Here is a 16,164-nt window from a genome sequence, read left to right as displayed (position 1 = left end):
AGCCTAATTTCATCTCGGCCTGGAGTTTAACTTGGAAATAGCCCAATGGTTCTCAGGGTTCTCTAAAACAGGAGGTATCCACACTCGGGCCCAGGAAATAAAGCCACCTCAGCCTGCGGGCGGATGGCAGGAGGGGGAGGGAAGGGGGAGGCTGCAGAGGGACCTTCCTGCATGAGAAAGGGCTCCCTTTGTGCCTGCCTCGAAAGCTCCTAGAACAAAACACATTCAAATGCTTATTTACAAGAAAAGTCAAGCAAGGCATCCCAGGCAGAGCACTTTTCCCTTTTTTTCTTATATCTTTGTAGGTGTGTTGTCCCCAAGCATGGAGGGCTAGGTGCACAGTGGGTCTGTTTTAACAGATTGCTTTCCTCTGTGGCGGGAAAGCAGGTCCCTGCGTGGGGTCTGCGTGTTTCTGTGCATCTCCATGTGTGTGTTTCCCTGTGTCTATGTGCAGCCCTCTGCATGTGACTTTGTTTCTCCGTTTTGATGCCTGCGTGTGCTTAGATCTGCTTCCTCTCCTTTCTCCTCCATCACTGCTCTGTGAACCCCGGGCCCTGACAGATTCGGCAACTCCAGCAACTTCTGAGAATTCTTCTTCCCTGGAGTCCGGCCCCACCTGGGAGGAGACTGCTGCCTCTCCCTTCTTTCTCCCTTCTCCAAAATGAGGCTGATGAAGAGGGAGGGGCCAAGGGGAGGTGATGGGCAGAGGAGAGAGCATTGCTGTAACGGTTCTCCAGTCTGGTTACATATTACTCTACAACCCTGAGTGGCAACAGTCCCTGGGGGTAAATCAGGGCTATCATACATTGAGGAGAGCAGAAGCCAGGAAGGGCTTCCCAGGCACAGTGGGTTTTGGCCCTAGGACCAGCTCACTTCCAGGGGTGAAGGTGCGATGAGTGCCCTCTGGTGGTCCTGAGGCGTCCTGGTGCAGAGGGAGATGTCCTGAGTCTGTGGGAGACCACAGGAAACTGGCGGCAGTCACAGGAGCTCTCAGCTCCCGGGAACATTCACATCCAGGCCTCCTTCCCATGTGGCACTGCAGCTGGGTGACTTTGGTTTTTAAAACATTAAATCTCTTTTCAATTCCCATCCACCAAGTTTAGCAAGTTTTCTGAGCACCGTTTAAAGATGGTACTGGAGCTAGGCGCAGTGGAGCGTGCCTGTAGTCCCAGCTACTCAGGAGACTGAGGCAGGAGGATGGCCTGAGCCCCGGAGTTTGAGGCTGCAGTGAGCTATGATCTCGCCACTGCATTCCAGCCTTGGCAACAGAGTGAGGCCTTGTCTCAAAAAAATCAATAAATAAAATAAAGTGGTACTGGGCTTTACAGAACAAATACCAATCTGTGCCAGAGAAATAAGGATCCCCACTGTACAGGAAACAGAGGCGCATAGAATGGATTTGCCAAGGTCACAAAGCTAGGCTGCAGAGGTGAGGGGTCTGATATTCCGGCCCAGGCTCTCCATCCAGCTTCCCAGGTACCAAAGCTCCTGCCAGGACCTGCAGGGACAAGAGTGGAGAGGTGAGGGGCTCAGATGCAGGGCTCACAGACCGCCTGCCTCTCTCGCTGACCCACCACTTGGTGCCAGCCTCCCCGAGGGCCTGTCCCCATCCCTTCTCAGCCTTGCTCCCTCCCGCCTCTGTGCCTTTCAAACGCCGAGCCCTCACTCCCTCCTTGATCTCATTTCCAATGGAGGGCAGGCTGTCCATCCCCGAGGGCCCCAAGGCCTAACTCTGGCGTCTGTTCCTCGCAGCCTCCTCGCCCTGCCGCCCTCCAAGCTGAGGGCCTCCCCTGGGGTCCCTCTTTGCTCCCCATCCTTGCTCTCCTTCTGCCCCCACTCTCACCCCTGCAGAGTTTATTCCAGTTGTTCACTTACTGGCTTTTCTCCTCCAGTGCAGCTCTCTGAGCTACCTGAGGTGAGAGAATTCACTCTTTAAAAAGTAAAGAACAACTTCTGATTATAAAAGTAATCTATGGGCCGGGCGCGGTGGCTCATACCTATAATCCCAGCACTTTGGGAGGCCGAGGCGGGTGGATCACCTGAGGTCAGGAGTTTGAAACCAGCCTGGCCAACATGGTGAAACCCCGTCTCTACTAAAAATACAAAAAAATTAGCTGGCTGTGGTGGTAGGCTCCTGTAATCCCAGCTACTCAGGAGGCTGAGGCAGGAGAATCACTTGAACCCGGGAGGCGGAGGTTGCAGTGAGCCGAGATTGCGCCGTTGTACTCCAGCCTGGGCAACAAGAGCAAAACTCCGTCTGAAAAAAAAAGTAATCTATGTTCATTTTAGGCAGTATGGAAACTGCAAAAACACATAAAGACAATAAAAATCACCAAGAGTGCCACTACCTAAAGATAGGCCGGGGTAGTGGCTCATACCTGTAGTTCCAGTGCTTTGGGAGGTTGATTGGAGGATCGCTTGGGCCTAGGAGTTCCAGACTGCCGCACTCCAGCCTGGCAGACACAGTGAGACCCTGTGTCTAAAAAAGAAAAAAAGAAAAAAAAAGGTACATGCCGGGCGCGGTGGCTCACGCTTGTAATCCCAGCACTTTGGGAGGCCGAGGCGGGCGGATCATGAGGTCAGGAGATCGATACCACGGTAAAACCCCGTCTCTACTAAAAATACAAAAAGTTAGCCGGGCGTGGTGGCAGGCGCCTGTAGTCCCAGCTACTCGGGAGGCTGAGACAGGAGAATGGTGTGAACCCGGGAGGCGGAGCTTGCAGTGAGCCGAGATCGCGCACTGCACCCCAGCCTGGGCGACAGAGCGAGACTCCGTCTCAAAAAAAAAAAAAAAAAAAAGAAAACCTAATATATCCTGAGCATTCCCATCACCGTCGAGCCTTGTTCCACAACAGGAATTGAAGCGGGCGGTGGTCCTGTCGCATGGATGCCCAGGTGCCGTTGTCCAGGCCGCTTTCCAGGGACCCGCAGAGGGAGGGTGGGAGGTCGCCGCACTCGGGCGAACCCGCGCCCCAGGGCGTCTGGTTTTCGGGGACCACGCAGGGCCGGCGAGGGTGCGGCCGTTTCAAACTTTTTTTTTTTGAGATGGAGTGTCACTCTGTCACCCAGGCTGGAGTGCAGTGACACAATCTCGGCTCACTGCAACCTCCGTCTCCCTGGATCAAGCAATTCTCCTGCCTCAGCCCCACCAAGTAGCTGGGATTAAAGACGTGCGCCACCACGCCCAGCTAATTTTTGTATTTTTAGTAGAGACGGCGTTTCCCCATGTTGCCCAGGTTGGTTTCGAACTCCTGACATCAAATGATTCGCCAGCCTCGGCCTCCCAAAGTGCTGGGATTACAGGCGTGAGCCACCGCGCCCGGCTTGTTTCAAACTTTACATTGCTTCTTGGGACAGGAACCTCCTGAGTTTGGGACTAAGTTTGAACAGAGGATGGCGGCTACTTCTCCCACCCCCTCCCGGCCCCCGCCCGGCACAGAGTCGGGCTCAGAGCCCGGATGTCCCCGAGGAGCGGGGCGGAGCGGGGCGGGGCGGGGCGGGGCGCTCCCGCCAAATTCCGGGCAGCAACAGGGCGGGCCGGAGTTCTCGCGAGAACTGGCAGGCGGCGTGCAGCTCCGGGCAGCGGCCCTTCCCGGGCCGGCGTCGGTGGCACAGTGCGCAGGCGCGGCCGGCGCGTTTCCCTGCGCTACAGCCGGCGCCGCCGCCCGCTCGTCAGCCGCCCGGCGCAATGGCGGGCTGCGCGGCGCGGGCTCCGCCGGGCTCCGAGGCGCGTCTCAGCCTCGCCACCTTCCTGCTGGGCGCCTCGGTGCTCGCGCTGCCGCTGCTCACGCGCGCCGGCCTGCAGGGCCGCACCGGGCTGGCGCTCTACGTGGCCGGCCTCAACGCGTTGCTGCTGCTGCTCTATCGGCCGCCTCGCTACCAGGTGCAGGCCGGCGGGGGCCGGCGGGGGCCGGCTGGGCCGGTGGGGCGGGCGGGGGTCCGCTTGGCGCGGCGCGTGGGCGCCTTTCTTCCCGGTCCCGCAGTGGCCTCCCACGCGCGCGCTCTTCATCCGCGAGTTCAGGTCGCAGAAGGGGACCCTCTCTCTCCGGGCCCGGGCGCCCTGCACCCGAGGAGTGGGTGTTAAATTGCAGCTTGTGCAGCTCAGCAGGTGCGCGTGGGGTGGGAGTGAGCGAGCCCGCGAGTGCTTTTATGTAACTTAAAGTGCAGAGACCTACCTGCTGCCCTGTCTCAGGTCAAAGGCCCCGCAGTGACGTGGGTGGGGCTGGGCGCACAGGCCCGGGTGCCCTGACCTCATAAACTAGGCTTAAGCAGTTTTCCTACAGCCCTGAATAATAATCGCGAATAATAATAATAATGGCAGCTAAAATTTAGGAGTAGTTAGTCTTAAGTGTTTTACGTGGGTAATCCTTACTGCAGTCCTAAAAGGTAGGTACTGTTATCCTCTTGATATAGATGGGAAAGCAAGCTCAGAGAGGTTAAATAACTTGGGAGGCCACACAGCCAGAGAGGGGTGGGTGCAGAATTTGAACCCAGGTCGCCCACTTCTCCCTTTCAACCTCGGCAAATCGGCTCTATCTGCCTGCCTGTGGCTTGCCTATTCCGGGAAGGTCAGCAGCCCAGATCTGTACTCTGAGGACTGCGAGTGACTGAGCTTCTCTTGGGTTCCTTTCAGATAGCCATCCGAGCTTGTTTCCTGGGGTTTGTGTTCGGCTGCGGCATGCTGCTAAGTTTTAGCCAGTCTTCTTGGAGTCATTTTGGCTGGTAAGAATTCCTTCGGAAATACTGGTTTTCAGGCGAGGGTGGACAGATCAGAGGGTCAGTAGTGGCATTTCCTCATCCCTGTCTCATCTGTGACCGGCAGAAGGCTGTACAGGGTTCTCTGGAAACGAAGTCTCCTGGCTTCCCCCTAGTTGCTCACATTTCAGCCCTTGTGATTTCGTGCCTGTGGGTTGATTGTGAATCAGGCAGAAACAGATCTCCCCCAAAGGTGCTGTCATCCGCAGCTGTGGTGACAGCATTCAGTAACGTGAGCAGCCCTTCCCGGAAGGAGTGCAGGTCCTCGGTGGCGGGCAGGGGCAGGGCTCTGGCTTGTCTTCATAGCCCTTTTTCATCTCTAATTTCTATTAGGTCACATCTAGTGCATCCCCACAGCCATTGTAGGATTTTTCCCTACACTATGATTTCAGTCCCTTGAGCCTTCTAGTCTGACCTGGATATGAACCAGTGGCTTCAAGGTAAAAAGTTTTATCTCCTCTTATCAATATTTTGAGCCATCTAATCCTTCTTTGCCGGAATTATTTCAGTTTTGTTAAATTTTGTATCCGACATACATCACTCCTTTATGTTGTTATCTCCCTCTTTCATGTTTTATTGTGTGTAGTGTCATTTTTAAAGGACAGAAGGGCCCATAATGCCTCTGTGACCTATGGGTTTGTTTTGCCTGTGACATTTAAAAACAGTCCCTTGCCGGGCGCGGTGGCTCACACCTGTAATCCCAGCACTTTAGGAGGCCGAGGTGGGCAGATCACGAGGTCAGGAGTTCAAGACCAGCCTGGCCAAGCCAGGAGTTTGAGACCATCCTTGCCAACGTAGTGAAACCCCGTCTCTACTAAAAATACAAAAATTAGCTGGGCGTGGTGGTGGGTGGGCACCTGTAGTCTGAGCTACTTGAGAGGCTGAGGCAGGAGAATCGCTTGAACCTGGGAGGCGGAGGTTGCAGTGAGCCGAGATCACGCTGTTGCACTCCAGCCTGGGCGACACAGCCAGACTCTGTCTCAAAAAAAAACAAAACAAAAAGAAAAACACCAGAAACAAAAACAGCCCTTAAAAACTCCACTTTTTGCAAACCTGAGGTAGTAGATGCTGCAGATGGGTACCTGTGTCCACTATCAGACAGGTGAGAACAGGGCCTCATAGACTTAGGGATAGCTCAGGAGACCCAGATCTGCACTTACGGTTAACTTGGTTCTCTTGTCCCAACTTAACCCTCTTTTTGTCTTTAAATAGGTACATGTGCTCCCTGTCATTGTTCCACTATTCTGAATACTTGGTGACAGCAGTCAATAATCCCAAAAGTCTGTCCTTGGATTCCTTTCTCCTGAATCACAGCCTGGAGTATACAGTAGCTGCTCTTTCTTCTTGGTTAGAGTTCACACTTGAAAATATCTTTTGGCCAGGTTAGTGTGCCTTATGTCCCCCTCTGGAGGGGAAAAGGGTGGCTCCCATTCAGGCTGAGGACAGTGACATTGATTCACCTTTCAGGTCTAATCTCCCCCAAGCGATTTTCCACAGACCTCTATCCTCACTAAGCTATTTATAAAGGATGAGCTCCGCTCATGAATTCTGCCTCTGGATTTTGACTCGAGGACGTGCTGACCTTTTGCTTTAAAGTTTGCATCACATAGTGCACCATCTAATGTGAAGTCCCAACCTTGGGTAGTTGTGATTCTAATTTTATAATCAGATGATATTTAGATGTTTCATGTAAGAGTTTACTGGCTGGGCACGGTGGCTCACGCCTGTAATCCCAGCACTTTGGGAGGTCGAGGCTGGTGGATCACAAGGTCAGGAGTTCAAGACCAGCCTGGCCAATATGGTGAAACCCCGTCTCTACTAAAAATACAAAAAAGCCGGGCGTGGTGGCGGGTGCCTGTAATCCCAGCTACTCGGGAGGCTGAGGCAGGAGAACTGCTTGAATCTGGGAGGCGGAGGTTGCAGTGAGCTGTGATCGCGCCACTGCACTCCAGCCTGGGTGACAGAGCGTGACTCCCATCTCAAAAAAAAAAAAAAAAGTTTACTAACAAGGTCAGGTGCAGTGGCTCACGCCTTTAATCCCAGCACTTTGGGAGGCCGAGGTGGGTGGATCACATGAGGTCAGGAGTTTGAGACCAGCCTGACCAGCATGGTGAAACCCCGTCTCTACGAAAAATGCAAAATTAGCCGGGCCTGGTGGTGCATGCCTATAATCCTAGCTACTTGGGAGGCTGAGGCAGGAGAATTGCTTGAACCCAGGAGGTGGAGGTTGCAGTGAGCTGAGATTGTGCCACTGCACTCCAGCCTGGGCAATGAGAGTGAGACTCCGTCTCAAAAAAAAAAAAATTTACTAACAAAAGCCTCCGTATGTGGAATGCACTCTGAAATTGAATGTCTCACAGCCAATGAAATGAAATAGATGTGGCTCCTGAGATTCAGGGTGGAAACCTTGGACCCTTCTTTGCTTCTCTTAGCTGTACTTGTCCCCAAATGAAGGACTGAGCATGTGGCCGGGGGTCGTGAACCAGAGAGCCCATCAGCTGTAGCAAGAGAGCATCTCTTTACCATGATGCTTTCATTGTGCTTATTGGTGTTTTAAAGTAAACCGATGAACAGCACAACTTAGGGGAATGTGTTTTCTTATGAAATTTTAATGTGATGACAAATGCTGATTGCCCACGAGCACATTTTCTGTTTCTGTCTTCGGGAAAATAGGTTAATTTTAAGCAGTGTGAAGGGGAGTCCAGCAGGCCAGTGTTTTCACTCCCTGTGCGTCGTTGATGTCTCTCTCCCACAGAACTGAAGCAGATCACCTGGCTTAGTGTCACAGGGCTGCTGATGGTGGTCTTCGGAGAGTGTCTGAGGAAGGCGGCCATGTTTACAGCTGGCTCCAATTTCAACCACGTGGTGCAGAATGAAAAATCAGATACACATACTCTGGTGACCAGTGGAGTGTACGCTTGGTTTCGGCATCCTTCTTACGTCGGGTGGTTTTATTGGAGTATTGGAACTCAGGTATAATATTAAATATGACACTGCTTTCCTTTTTTTTTTTTTTAGTAACATTTTAAACGTGATATAATTCACATAGCATAAAAGTTACCATTTCAAAGTATACAATTAGTGGTTTTCAGTGTATTCCTGAGGTTGTTGGTCTCCTTTAAATAATAGGTACATGTTCTTCTTGGCATGTTTCAAGTGATAATTTTAAAAAGTCAAGAGAACTAATGTAGTCCGTAATGCTTTTCACTATGTGCCCAGAACCTGGGTGCATAAGTCCTTGGTGATTCTTGGTGCTGTTAGCTATCTGCTGTATGCCTTCATCCTGTTTCTGCCTCTGTTTTCTTTTTTCTTTTTTTTTTTTTGGTAGAGACAGGGTCTTACTATGTTGCCCAGGCAGGTCTCAAACTCTTGGCCTTAAGTGATCCTCCCACCTCAGCCTCGCAAAATGCTAGCATTATAGGCATGAGCCATTGTGCCTCTCCCTTTCTCTGCCCCTTCAAGCTATTAATAGATCGGAAGCACCCCAGAGGGGCTGAGGACAGAGATGGGGCTTAGGGAAGGGAGTGCCCTCTGCCACTCATGTGGCAGCTTGGCTGGTTTTCATCAGAAATAGGTATTAATGGGGCTGAGGCCATGTGTTAGTGAGCTGTGTGAGCCATGGAGGTTTGTTCTGTCTCAGGCTGAAGAAAAGGCCTTGTTTCTTTCTTTTCTTTTTTTTGAGACCTGGTCTTGCTCTGTTGCCCAGGCCAGAGTGCAGTGGTGGATCTTGGTTCACTGCAACCTCTGCCTCCCAAATAGCTGGAACTGTAGGCACGAACCACCATGCCTGACTACTTTTTGTGTTTTTTTTTGTAGAGACAGGGTTTCTCAAGTTGTCCAGAGCTGTCTTGAACTACTGAGCTCAAGCAATCTGCCTTCCTGGGCCTCTCAAAGTGCCGGGATTACAGGCTTGAGCTATGGTGCTTGGCCATTTTTTTTTTTTCCTTTTCTAGACGGAGTCGCGCTCTGTCGCCCAGGCTGGAGTTCAGTGGCGTGATCTCAGCTCATTGCAACCTCCGCCTCCCAGGTTCAAGCGATTCTCTTGCTTCAGCCTCCTGAGTAGCTGGGACTGCAGGCGCCCGCCACGACACCCGGCTAATTTTTTGTATTTTTAGTAGAGAAGGGGTTTGAATGTGTTAGCCAGGATGGTCTTGATCTCCTGACCTCATGATCTGCCCACCTTGGCCTCCCAAAGTGCTGGGATTATAGGCGTAAGCCACCATGCCCAGCTTTCTTTTTTTTTCTTTTCTTTTTAAGACAGGATCTTGCTGTGTTGCCCAGGCTGGAGTGCAGTGTTCTGATCATGGCTCACTGCAGCCTTGACCTCCTGAGCCCAAGTGATCCTCCTACCTCAGCCTCCCAATTAGCTAGAACACATTACAGGTGTGTGCCACCACGTCCGGCTAATTTTTACATTTTTTGTAGAGATGGTTCTCCCGGCCGGTTGCCTGTAATCCCAGCACTTTGAGATGCTGAAGTGGGTGGATCACTTGACGTTAGGAATTTGAGACAAGCCTAGCCAACATGGCAAAACCCCATCTCTACTAAAAATACAAAAATTAGTTGGGCATGGTGGCACATGCCTGTAGTCTCAGCTACTTGGGAGGCTGAGACCTGAGAATCGCTTGAACCTGGGAAGTGGAGGTTGCAGTGAACTGAGATCGTGCCACTGCACTCCAGCCTGGGTGATGGAGTGAGACTCTGTCTCAAAAAAAAAAAAAAGAGATGGTTCCTCCTTTGTTGCGCACGCTGCTCTTGAACTCCTGGGCTCAAGCGATCCTCCCACCTTGGCCTTCTAAAGTGCTGGGATTAGGCCAGGCGTGGTGGTTCTTGCTTATAATTCCAGCTAGTCGAGAGACTGAGGCACAATATTTGCTTGAACCTGGGAGGCAGAGGTTGCAGTGAGCCGAGATCACGCCACTGCACTCCAGCCAGGGCGACACAGCAAGACTCTGTCTCAAAAAAAAAGAAAAGTGTAAGGATTATAGGTGTGAGCCACTGCACCTGACTATATGTGTGTGTGTATGTATATATTTTTTTATTTATGTTTGGGTTTGTGGTTTTGTTTGTTTGTTTGTTTTTGTTTTGTTTTTTTTAGGCAGAGTCTCTCACCCAGGCTATAGTGCATTGGCGTGATCAGGGCTTACTGCAGCCTTGACCTCTTGGGCTCAAGTGATCCTCCCACCTTAGTCTCCTAAGTATCTGTAGCCCAGGCTGCAGTGCGGTGGCACAATCTCGGCTTGGCTCATTGCCACCCCTGCCTCCCTGGTTTGAGTGATTCTCCTGCCTCAGCCTTCTAAGTAGCTGAAACTACAGATGTGTGTCATCACACCCAGCTAATTTTGGTATTTTTTAATTAATTTATTTTTTTGAGATGGAGTTTCACTCTTGTTGCCCAGGCTGGAGTGCAATGGTGCGATCTCAGCTCACTGCAACCTCTGCCTCCCGGGTTCAAGCGATTTTCCTGCCTCAGCCTCCTGAGTAGCTGGGATTACAGGCATGCGCCACCACACCCAGCTAATTTTGTATTTTTAGTAGAGACGGGGTGTCTCCACGTTGATCAGGCTGTTCTCGAACTCCCAACCTCAGGTGATCTGCCTGCCTCGGCCTCCCAAAGCGTTGGGATTACAGACATGAGCCACCATGCCCAGCCCGTGGCTAATTTTTGTATTTTTGTAGAGATGCGGTTTTTCCATGTTGCCTAGGCTGGTCTCGAACTCCTGTGGTTGAGTGATCTACCCGCCTCGGCCTCCCAGAGTGCTGGGATTACAGGCGTGAGCCACCACATATATTTCTTTTTCTTTCTTTTTTTTTTTTTTGAGACAGAGTCTCACTTTGTCACCCAGGCTAGAGTGCAGTGGTGCGATCTTGGCTCACTGCAACCTCCACCTCCCGGGTTCAAGTGAGTCTCCTGCCTCAGCCCCTGCGAGTAGCTGGGATTACAGGTGTGCACTACCACGCCCAGCTAATTTTTTGTATTTTTAGTAGGTTTAGTAGGGGTTTCACCTTGTTGGCCAGGCTGTTCTCAAACTCCTGACCTCAGATGATCCACCAGCTTCAGAAGCCTCCCAAAGTGCTGGGATTACAGGCGTGAGCCACCGCATCCAACCCGTATATTTCTTTTTTAAAATTACTGTTTGGCTAGGCACAGTGGCTTTGGGAGGCTAGAGCAGGAGGATTGCTCGAGGCCAGGAATTAGAAACCGGCTTGGCTGGCCGGGCGCGGTGGCTCACGCCTGTAATCCCAGCACTTTGGGAGGCCAAGGTGGGCAGATCATGAGGTCAGGAGATCAAGACCATCCTGGCTAACACAGTGAAACTTCATCTCTACTAAAAATACAAAAAATTAGCCGGGTGTGGTGGCACACGTCTGTAGTCCCAGCTACTTGGGAGGCTGAGGCAGGAGAACGGCGTGAACCCGGAAGGCGGAGCGTGCGGTAAGCCGAGATTGCGCCACTGCACTCCAGCCTGGGCGACAGAGCGAGACTCCATCTCAAAAAAAAAAAAAAAAAAAAAGAAACCAGCTTGGCCAACATAGTGAGAACCCTTCTCTCCAAAGGAAAAAACTAAAAATATATCTGGAAGTTGTAGCGTGCCCCTGTAGTCCCAGCTACTCAGGAGGCCGAGGTAGGAGGATCCCTTTGATTGCTGCTGTACTCCAGTCTGGGCAACAGAGTGAGACCCTGTCTTAAAAACAGAAAACAGAATTATTTATTTGTGTATTAAAGATGAGATCTCGCTGTGTTACCCAAGCTAGTGTCAAACTCCTGGGTTCAAGCAGACCTCCTGCTTTTGTCTCCTGAGTAGCTGGGACTGTAAGTGTGCACCACCATGCCCAGCTAACTTTTTGTTTTTTCGTAGAGATGGGGTCTTAACTGTTGCCCAGGCAGATTTTGAACTCCTGGGCTCAAGCAGTCCTCTCACCGCAGCCTCTCAAAATGTTGGGATTACAGGCGTGATCCACCATGCCCAACCCAAAGCCTTATTTTTTTTTTTTTCTTTTTGAGATGGAGTCTCGCTGTGTCGCCTAGGCTGGAGTGCAGTGGCACAATCTCGGCTCACTGCAAGCTCCGCCTCCTGGGTTCACACCATTCTCCTGCCTCAGCCTCCTGAGTAGCTGGGACTACAGGCACCTGCCACCATGCCTGGCTAATTTTTTGTATTTTTAGTAGAGACGGGGTTTCACTGTGTTAGCCAGGATGATCTCAATCTCCTGACCTCGTGATCTGCCTGCCTTAGTCTCCCAAAGTGCTAGGATTACAGGCATGAGCCACCATGCCTGGCCGCCTTATTTCTTGAAACTGTTTCTCGATTCTTTACTCTTGGTCCTAGAAAAACTTGGCCAAAGAATGTGAATAGATCTTGGAAAATTCACCAAGTCTTTGGGAAAAGTCTCCAAGTCTTTGGGCAAATCCAGAGATCTCTCAGGCATTCCATCAGCAATGCATGGTCCTTGGTGACTCTCTGGTGACCCCTAACGGTATAGTTGGGGCAAATGATCACATAGCATTTACTTTACATTTTTTGTTTCTGAAACATGTAAAACCCCCACATTAACAATCATCTTCCCTGGGAACAAACTGGTTATGACTGAATAATGTAATTTGCTATAAATGCTTGCTTCCTGTATATGTGTGTACACTAGAACCAAAGGGTTTTCCATACCTTTTTGCTCATAGATTTTTTTTACATTGTTCTCCAGCACTTGTGTGTGTATGAACGGAACATGTCTCTCCTGATATAATACTTAACCCTTACTGTTTACAAAATCCTGTTTTCTATCTTACTATTTCAATACTGTTCATAATGCACTAAATGATTTCATGGCTTAGTAACAGGCTGCAGCCTGCTATCGAGAACTCCCACTGTAGGGTATCCCCAGCAAGCTATGCCAGATGTGAGGGTACAGGCCCCGGAGTCACTGACTGGGCCAGTCCTGATTCGGACATTCACTGCTTGGTCTCCTTCTCCTCTCACGTTAAAGTGGGGGCAGCTAGACATAGTGGCACATGCCTGTAGTCCCCCCTACTCGGGAAGCTGAGGCAGGAGGATGGCTTGAGGACAAGAGTTCAGGTCCAACCTGGGCAATATAGTGAGACCCTGTCTTTAAAAAATAAATAAATAAAATTTTTAAAAAACAAAGTGGGGATAGTAGCGTGCCCTCAAAGGTTTGCCATGAGAGTTGAACAGGGTAATGACTGTAAAGGGCTTAGCATGGCGCTGGGAACATAGTAAGTACTCAATAAGAGAAGGTGTGAGAGGTCAGGACATGAGCCTGGCTCTCCGGGTGGCTGTATTGGAGCCTAAAATGTATATTCAGAAAACATACAGAAAATGTATGTTGGGGAAGATGCACACCCACAGGGGACCAGTGGGCAGGTGTAGGTGAGTGGTTCCCTGAGGAGCTGGGGAATGCTTTTGGCCTTGAAGGACTGTTTGGCTGGAAATCAGTGGGAAGGATGTTCTTTGTTTTTTTTTTTGAGAGGGAGTTTTGCTCTGTCGCCCAGGCTGGAATGCAATGGCGATCTCGGCTCACTGCAACCTCTGCCTCCTGGGTTCAAGCAATTCTCCTGCCTCAGCCTCCCAAGTAGCTGGGATTACAGGCTCCCACCACTACTCCTGGCTAGTTTTTCTATTTTTGGTAGAGATGGGGTTTCGCCACGTTGGCCAAGCTTGTCTCAAACTCCTGACCTCAGGTGATTTGCCCTCCTCGACCTCCCAAAGTACTGCAGTTAACAGACATGAGCCACCGTACCTGGCCAGGATGTTCTTAAAGGTGGAAGAAAGGGCCAGAAGTTTGAGACCAGCCTGGGCAACATTGTGAAACCCCATCTCTACCAAAAATACAAAAATTAGCTGGGCGTGGTGGCACATGCCCTTAGTCCCAGCTACTTGGGAGGCTGAGGTGGGAGGATCACTTGAGCCCAAGAGGTTAAGGCTACAGTGAGCCATGATCACGCCACTGCACTCCACGTGACAGATTGAGAATCTGTCTCGGGGGAAAGAAAAGAAAAGAGGCAAAATGGGCACAGCGTGGGGGAGGCAGGAGACCGGGGAAGTGGGCGAAGTGCTACTCTTCTGGGGTTGGAAACCCAGACTCAGGAGGTGGGGTTCAGGCTCTGGAGCGCTCTGAGCATGGAGGTAATCTGCTGGAAGGGACATTTCGGAAGCTCAGTTTTGTGGCCCTGTATCTCATGCTGAAGCAGAGGCTGTGGGTTTAGGAGGCAGAGGCCCAGGCAGCTGTGGTGTAAGCGAATGCATTTGTGTTGGGAGGGTCCTGGGCAGGAAGGCAGCATGCATGGGACCTCATGTTGGGGAGCTCACATCAGGAGCTGGGGGGCATTGCTGTCACCCCAAGCTGAGGGTTGAAATCCAAGAGTCTGATCTTGTGATTTACAGATCTCTCTCACATAAGAGGAGCAACAGGAAAGCACGTGAGAAAGGCCTGCAGCACTGAGTGCTTAGGGCTAAGGTGACAGTACTGCTCTTAGAGACCCTGACGGTCTCAGCAGGGCACGAGCACAGAAATCCTCTGGGTATTAGAGATAGACGCCCACCAAAGCACAGGGCGTCATCCCACGGTCACCCTGATGAGCCCGGTGTCTCCCTCTGTTAGGTGATGCTGTGTAACCCCATCTGCGGTGTCAGCTATGCCCTGACAGTGTGGCGATTCTTCCGTGATCGAACAGAAGAAGAAGAAATCTCACTAATTCACTTTTTTGGAGAGGAGTACCTGGAGTATAAGAAGAGGGTGCCCACGGGCCTGCCTTTCATAAAAGGGGTCAAGGTGGACCTGTGACGGGCAGTGGCTCGGTGACCTTGGGGCCTCCGACCCTGTGCAGCCTGGGACAAAACTGTTTCCGGTTGGCCGCTGCAACATGGATTTTCTTAATCGTTTTATGTCATTAGTCACTCTTCTGGAATGTCACTCAAGACCACGCGGTCAGAAGGCCTGAGGACCCAAGGCCCCACTGGAGCAGTCTGTCCTTATGCCGAATGAAGGCGGAACATGGTGCATGACGAGTAAGAGGCAAATCACAGCAATATTCCCCAGCGCCCTCCAGAGTTACCTGGGGAGGACCGAGGCCACACGCCACTGCCCCCGAGGCCAGAGTGTAAGTAAGGGTTAACCAGGACTCCCTGGGAGAGATGGACTCTGTCCTCAGTAACACTCCACATCAGAAAGGGGTAGCAGATACCCCTTTTTATCAGCAGTAAAAATGCATTTACAACCTTTCATTTAACCGAAAAACACAAACCGCTTTAACCTCTTTATTTCTGTCCCCCACTGCATGAACATCTATACAATTTTAAAAATACTTCCTCATAGGATGCTTTGGCCCTTCATCTATTTAATCATAGCTACATATCTATTTTTTATAAGTAGCAGTACACATTCAAAGGGGTATTCCTAGCTCAACGCCTGGTGTTCCAGCTCAACTTTTATCCTGCAGCAAGTAAGCCAGACGATTTGGCTCAGTGGCATTGTGTGACCGTGGCCCCAGGCCAAGGGCATCATGGCCCTGGCCGGCTTTCCCGGGGGTCTCAGCTCCTGTTGTCAGTGACAGGCGGCTCAAAGGAGCGTCAGTTTCTTTTGATCCAAGAAGTGCTTACTGAATGCCTGCCCTGTGCATGGCCTTAAACATTGAGAAGTGCTGCTCTCCGTTTATTTCGGATTTAATTCTCATTTTACCATAGCTTATATTCTCAATTTCAATGTCAGTCTCAGAACTCTGGTTTTCTGTGTTCTGTTCTCAAAATTACGTTGTCCCTCATGTCATTTCAAACTGTTTTCCAAAGGGATTTGAGCATATACAACTACAAATCCAAGCAGATTGACTCTCAAAAATAATCTTAAATACTGCAAATAGTCCCAACTAAGATTCAGTCAATATGTTTGTTTTGCAAGTTTGGGAGAGTAGTCGGCTTTGAGTCACACATCGAAGCTTTAGGAGGTGAGACACTGGCTTCATTCTGGACTAGACAGGAACTTGGCCTCAGCGTGAGATCCTGCCATGCAGTGTTGGCGGTGGCACTGATGAAGTGTGAATGTGAAGGCGGCGTCGGCGCAGGGCCAGAGCACCACTCTGCTGCCCCACCACGCGGCTTGTGAGGAGCCACTAAACCTTTCCGTGCCTAGACCTCCCCATCTGTGGAATGGGGTCAATACCACCTACCTCACAGGGGTGTTGTGAGGACTGAGAAGAACAATGTCAAATGTTTTTAATACTCAGATGTGGGGGCGACATCAATGAAATCTGTACTGTATGAAAGCTACACAAAAATGGGCAGACATTTGGTTAATTGTGTCAGATACCTAAAATGTATGTTCAGAAAAGCATTTTATCAACTCAGAAATATGACTTATTTCTAGATTTCATGGCTTGATGAATTTTTTCATTGTTATATA

At 50.7% G+C, this 16,164-nt stretch overlaps 1 protein-coding gene across 2 annotated transcripts; it reads left to right on the top strand.

Annotated features, from left to right (window-relative positions):
- Positions 1–3,568: 3,568 nt before the first annotated feature.
- On the top strand, positions 3,569–16,134 carry ICMT (isoprenylcysteine carboxyl methyltransferase). 2 transcript variants are annotated; one of them, XM_032758733.2, is made up of 5 exons: positions 3,569–3,883; positions 4,634–4,722; positions 5,968–6,137; positions 7,511–7,728; positions 14,664–16,134. In XM_032758733.2, the coding sequence occupies exons 1-5, from the start codon at positions 3,689–3,691 to the stop codon at positions 14,772–14,774; spliced, it is 783 nt and encodes a 260-aa protein (XP_032614624.1). In that variant the 5' UTR covers positions 3,569–3,688; the 3' UTR covers positions 14,775–16,134. The 2 variants fall into 2 exon arrangements, with proteins under 2 accessions (XP_032614624.1, XP_032614623.1); XM_032758732.2 differs by having other exon boundaries at positions 14,371–16,134.
- The last annotated feature ends 30 nt before the right edge of the window (positions 16,135–16,164 follow it).

The sequence above is a fragment of the Hylobates moloch genome, unplaced genomic scaffold (genome assembly GCF_009828535.3).
Source record: "Hylobates moloch isolate HMO894 unplaced genomic scaffold, HMol_V3 SCAFFOLD_9, whole genome shotgun sequence".
Lineage (NCBI taxonomy): Eukaryota > Metazoa > Chordata > Mammalia > Primates > Hylobatidae > Hylobates > Hylobates moloch.
The sequence above is the reverse complement of the archived record's forward strand: the minus strand, read 5'-3'. Positions and strand labels throughout refer to the sequence as shown.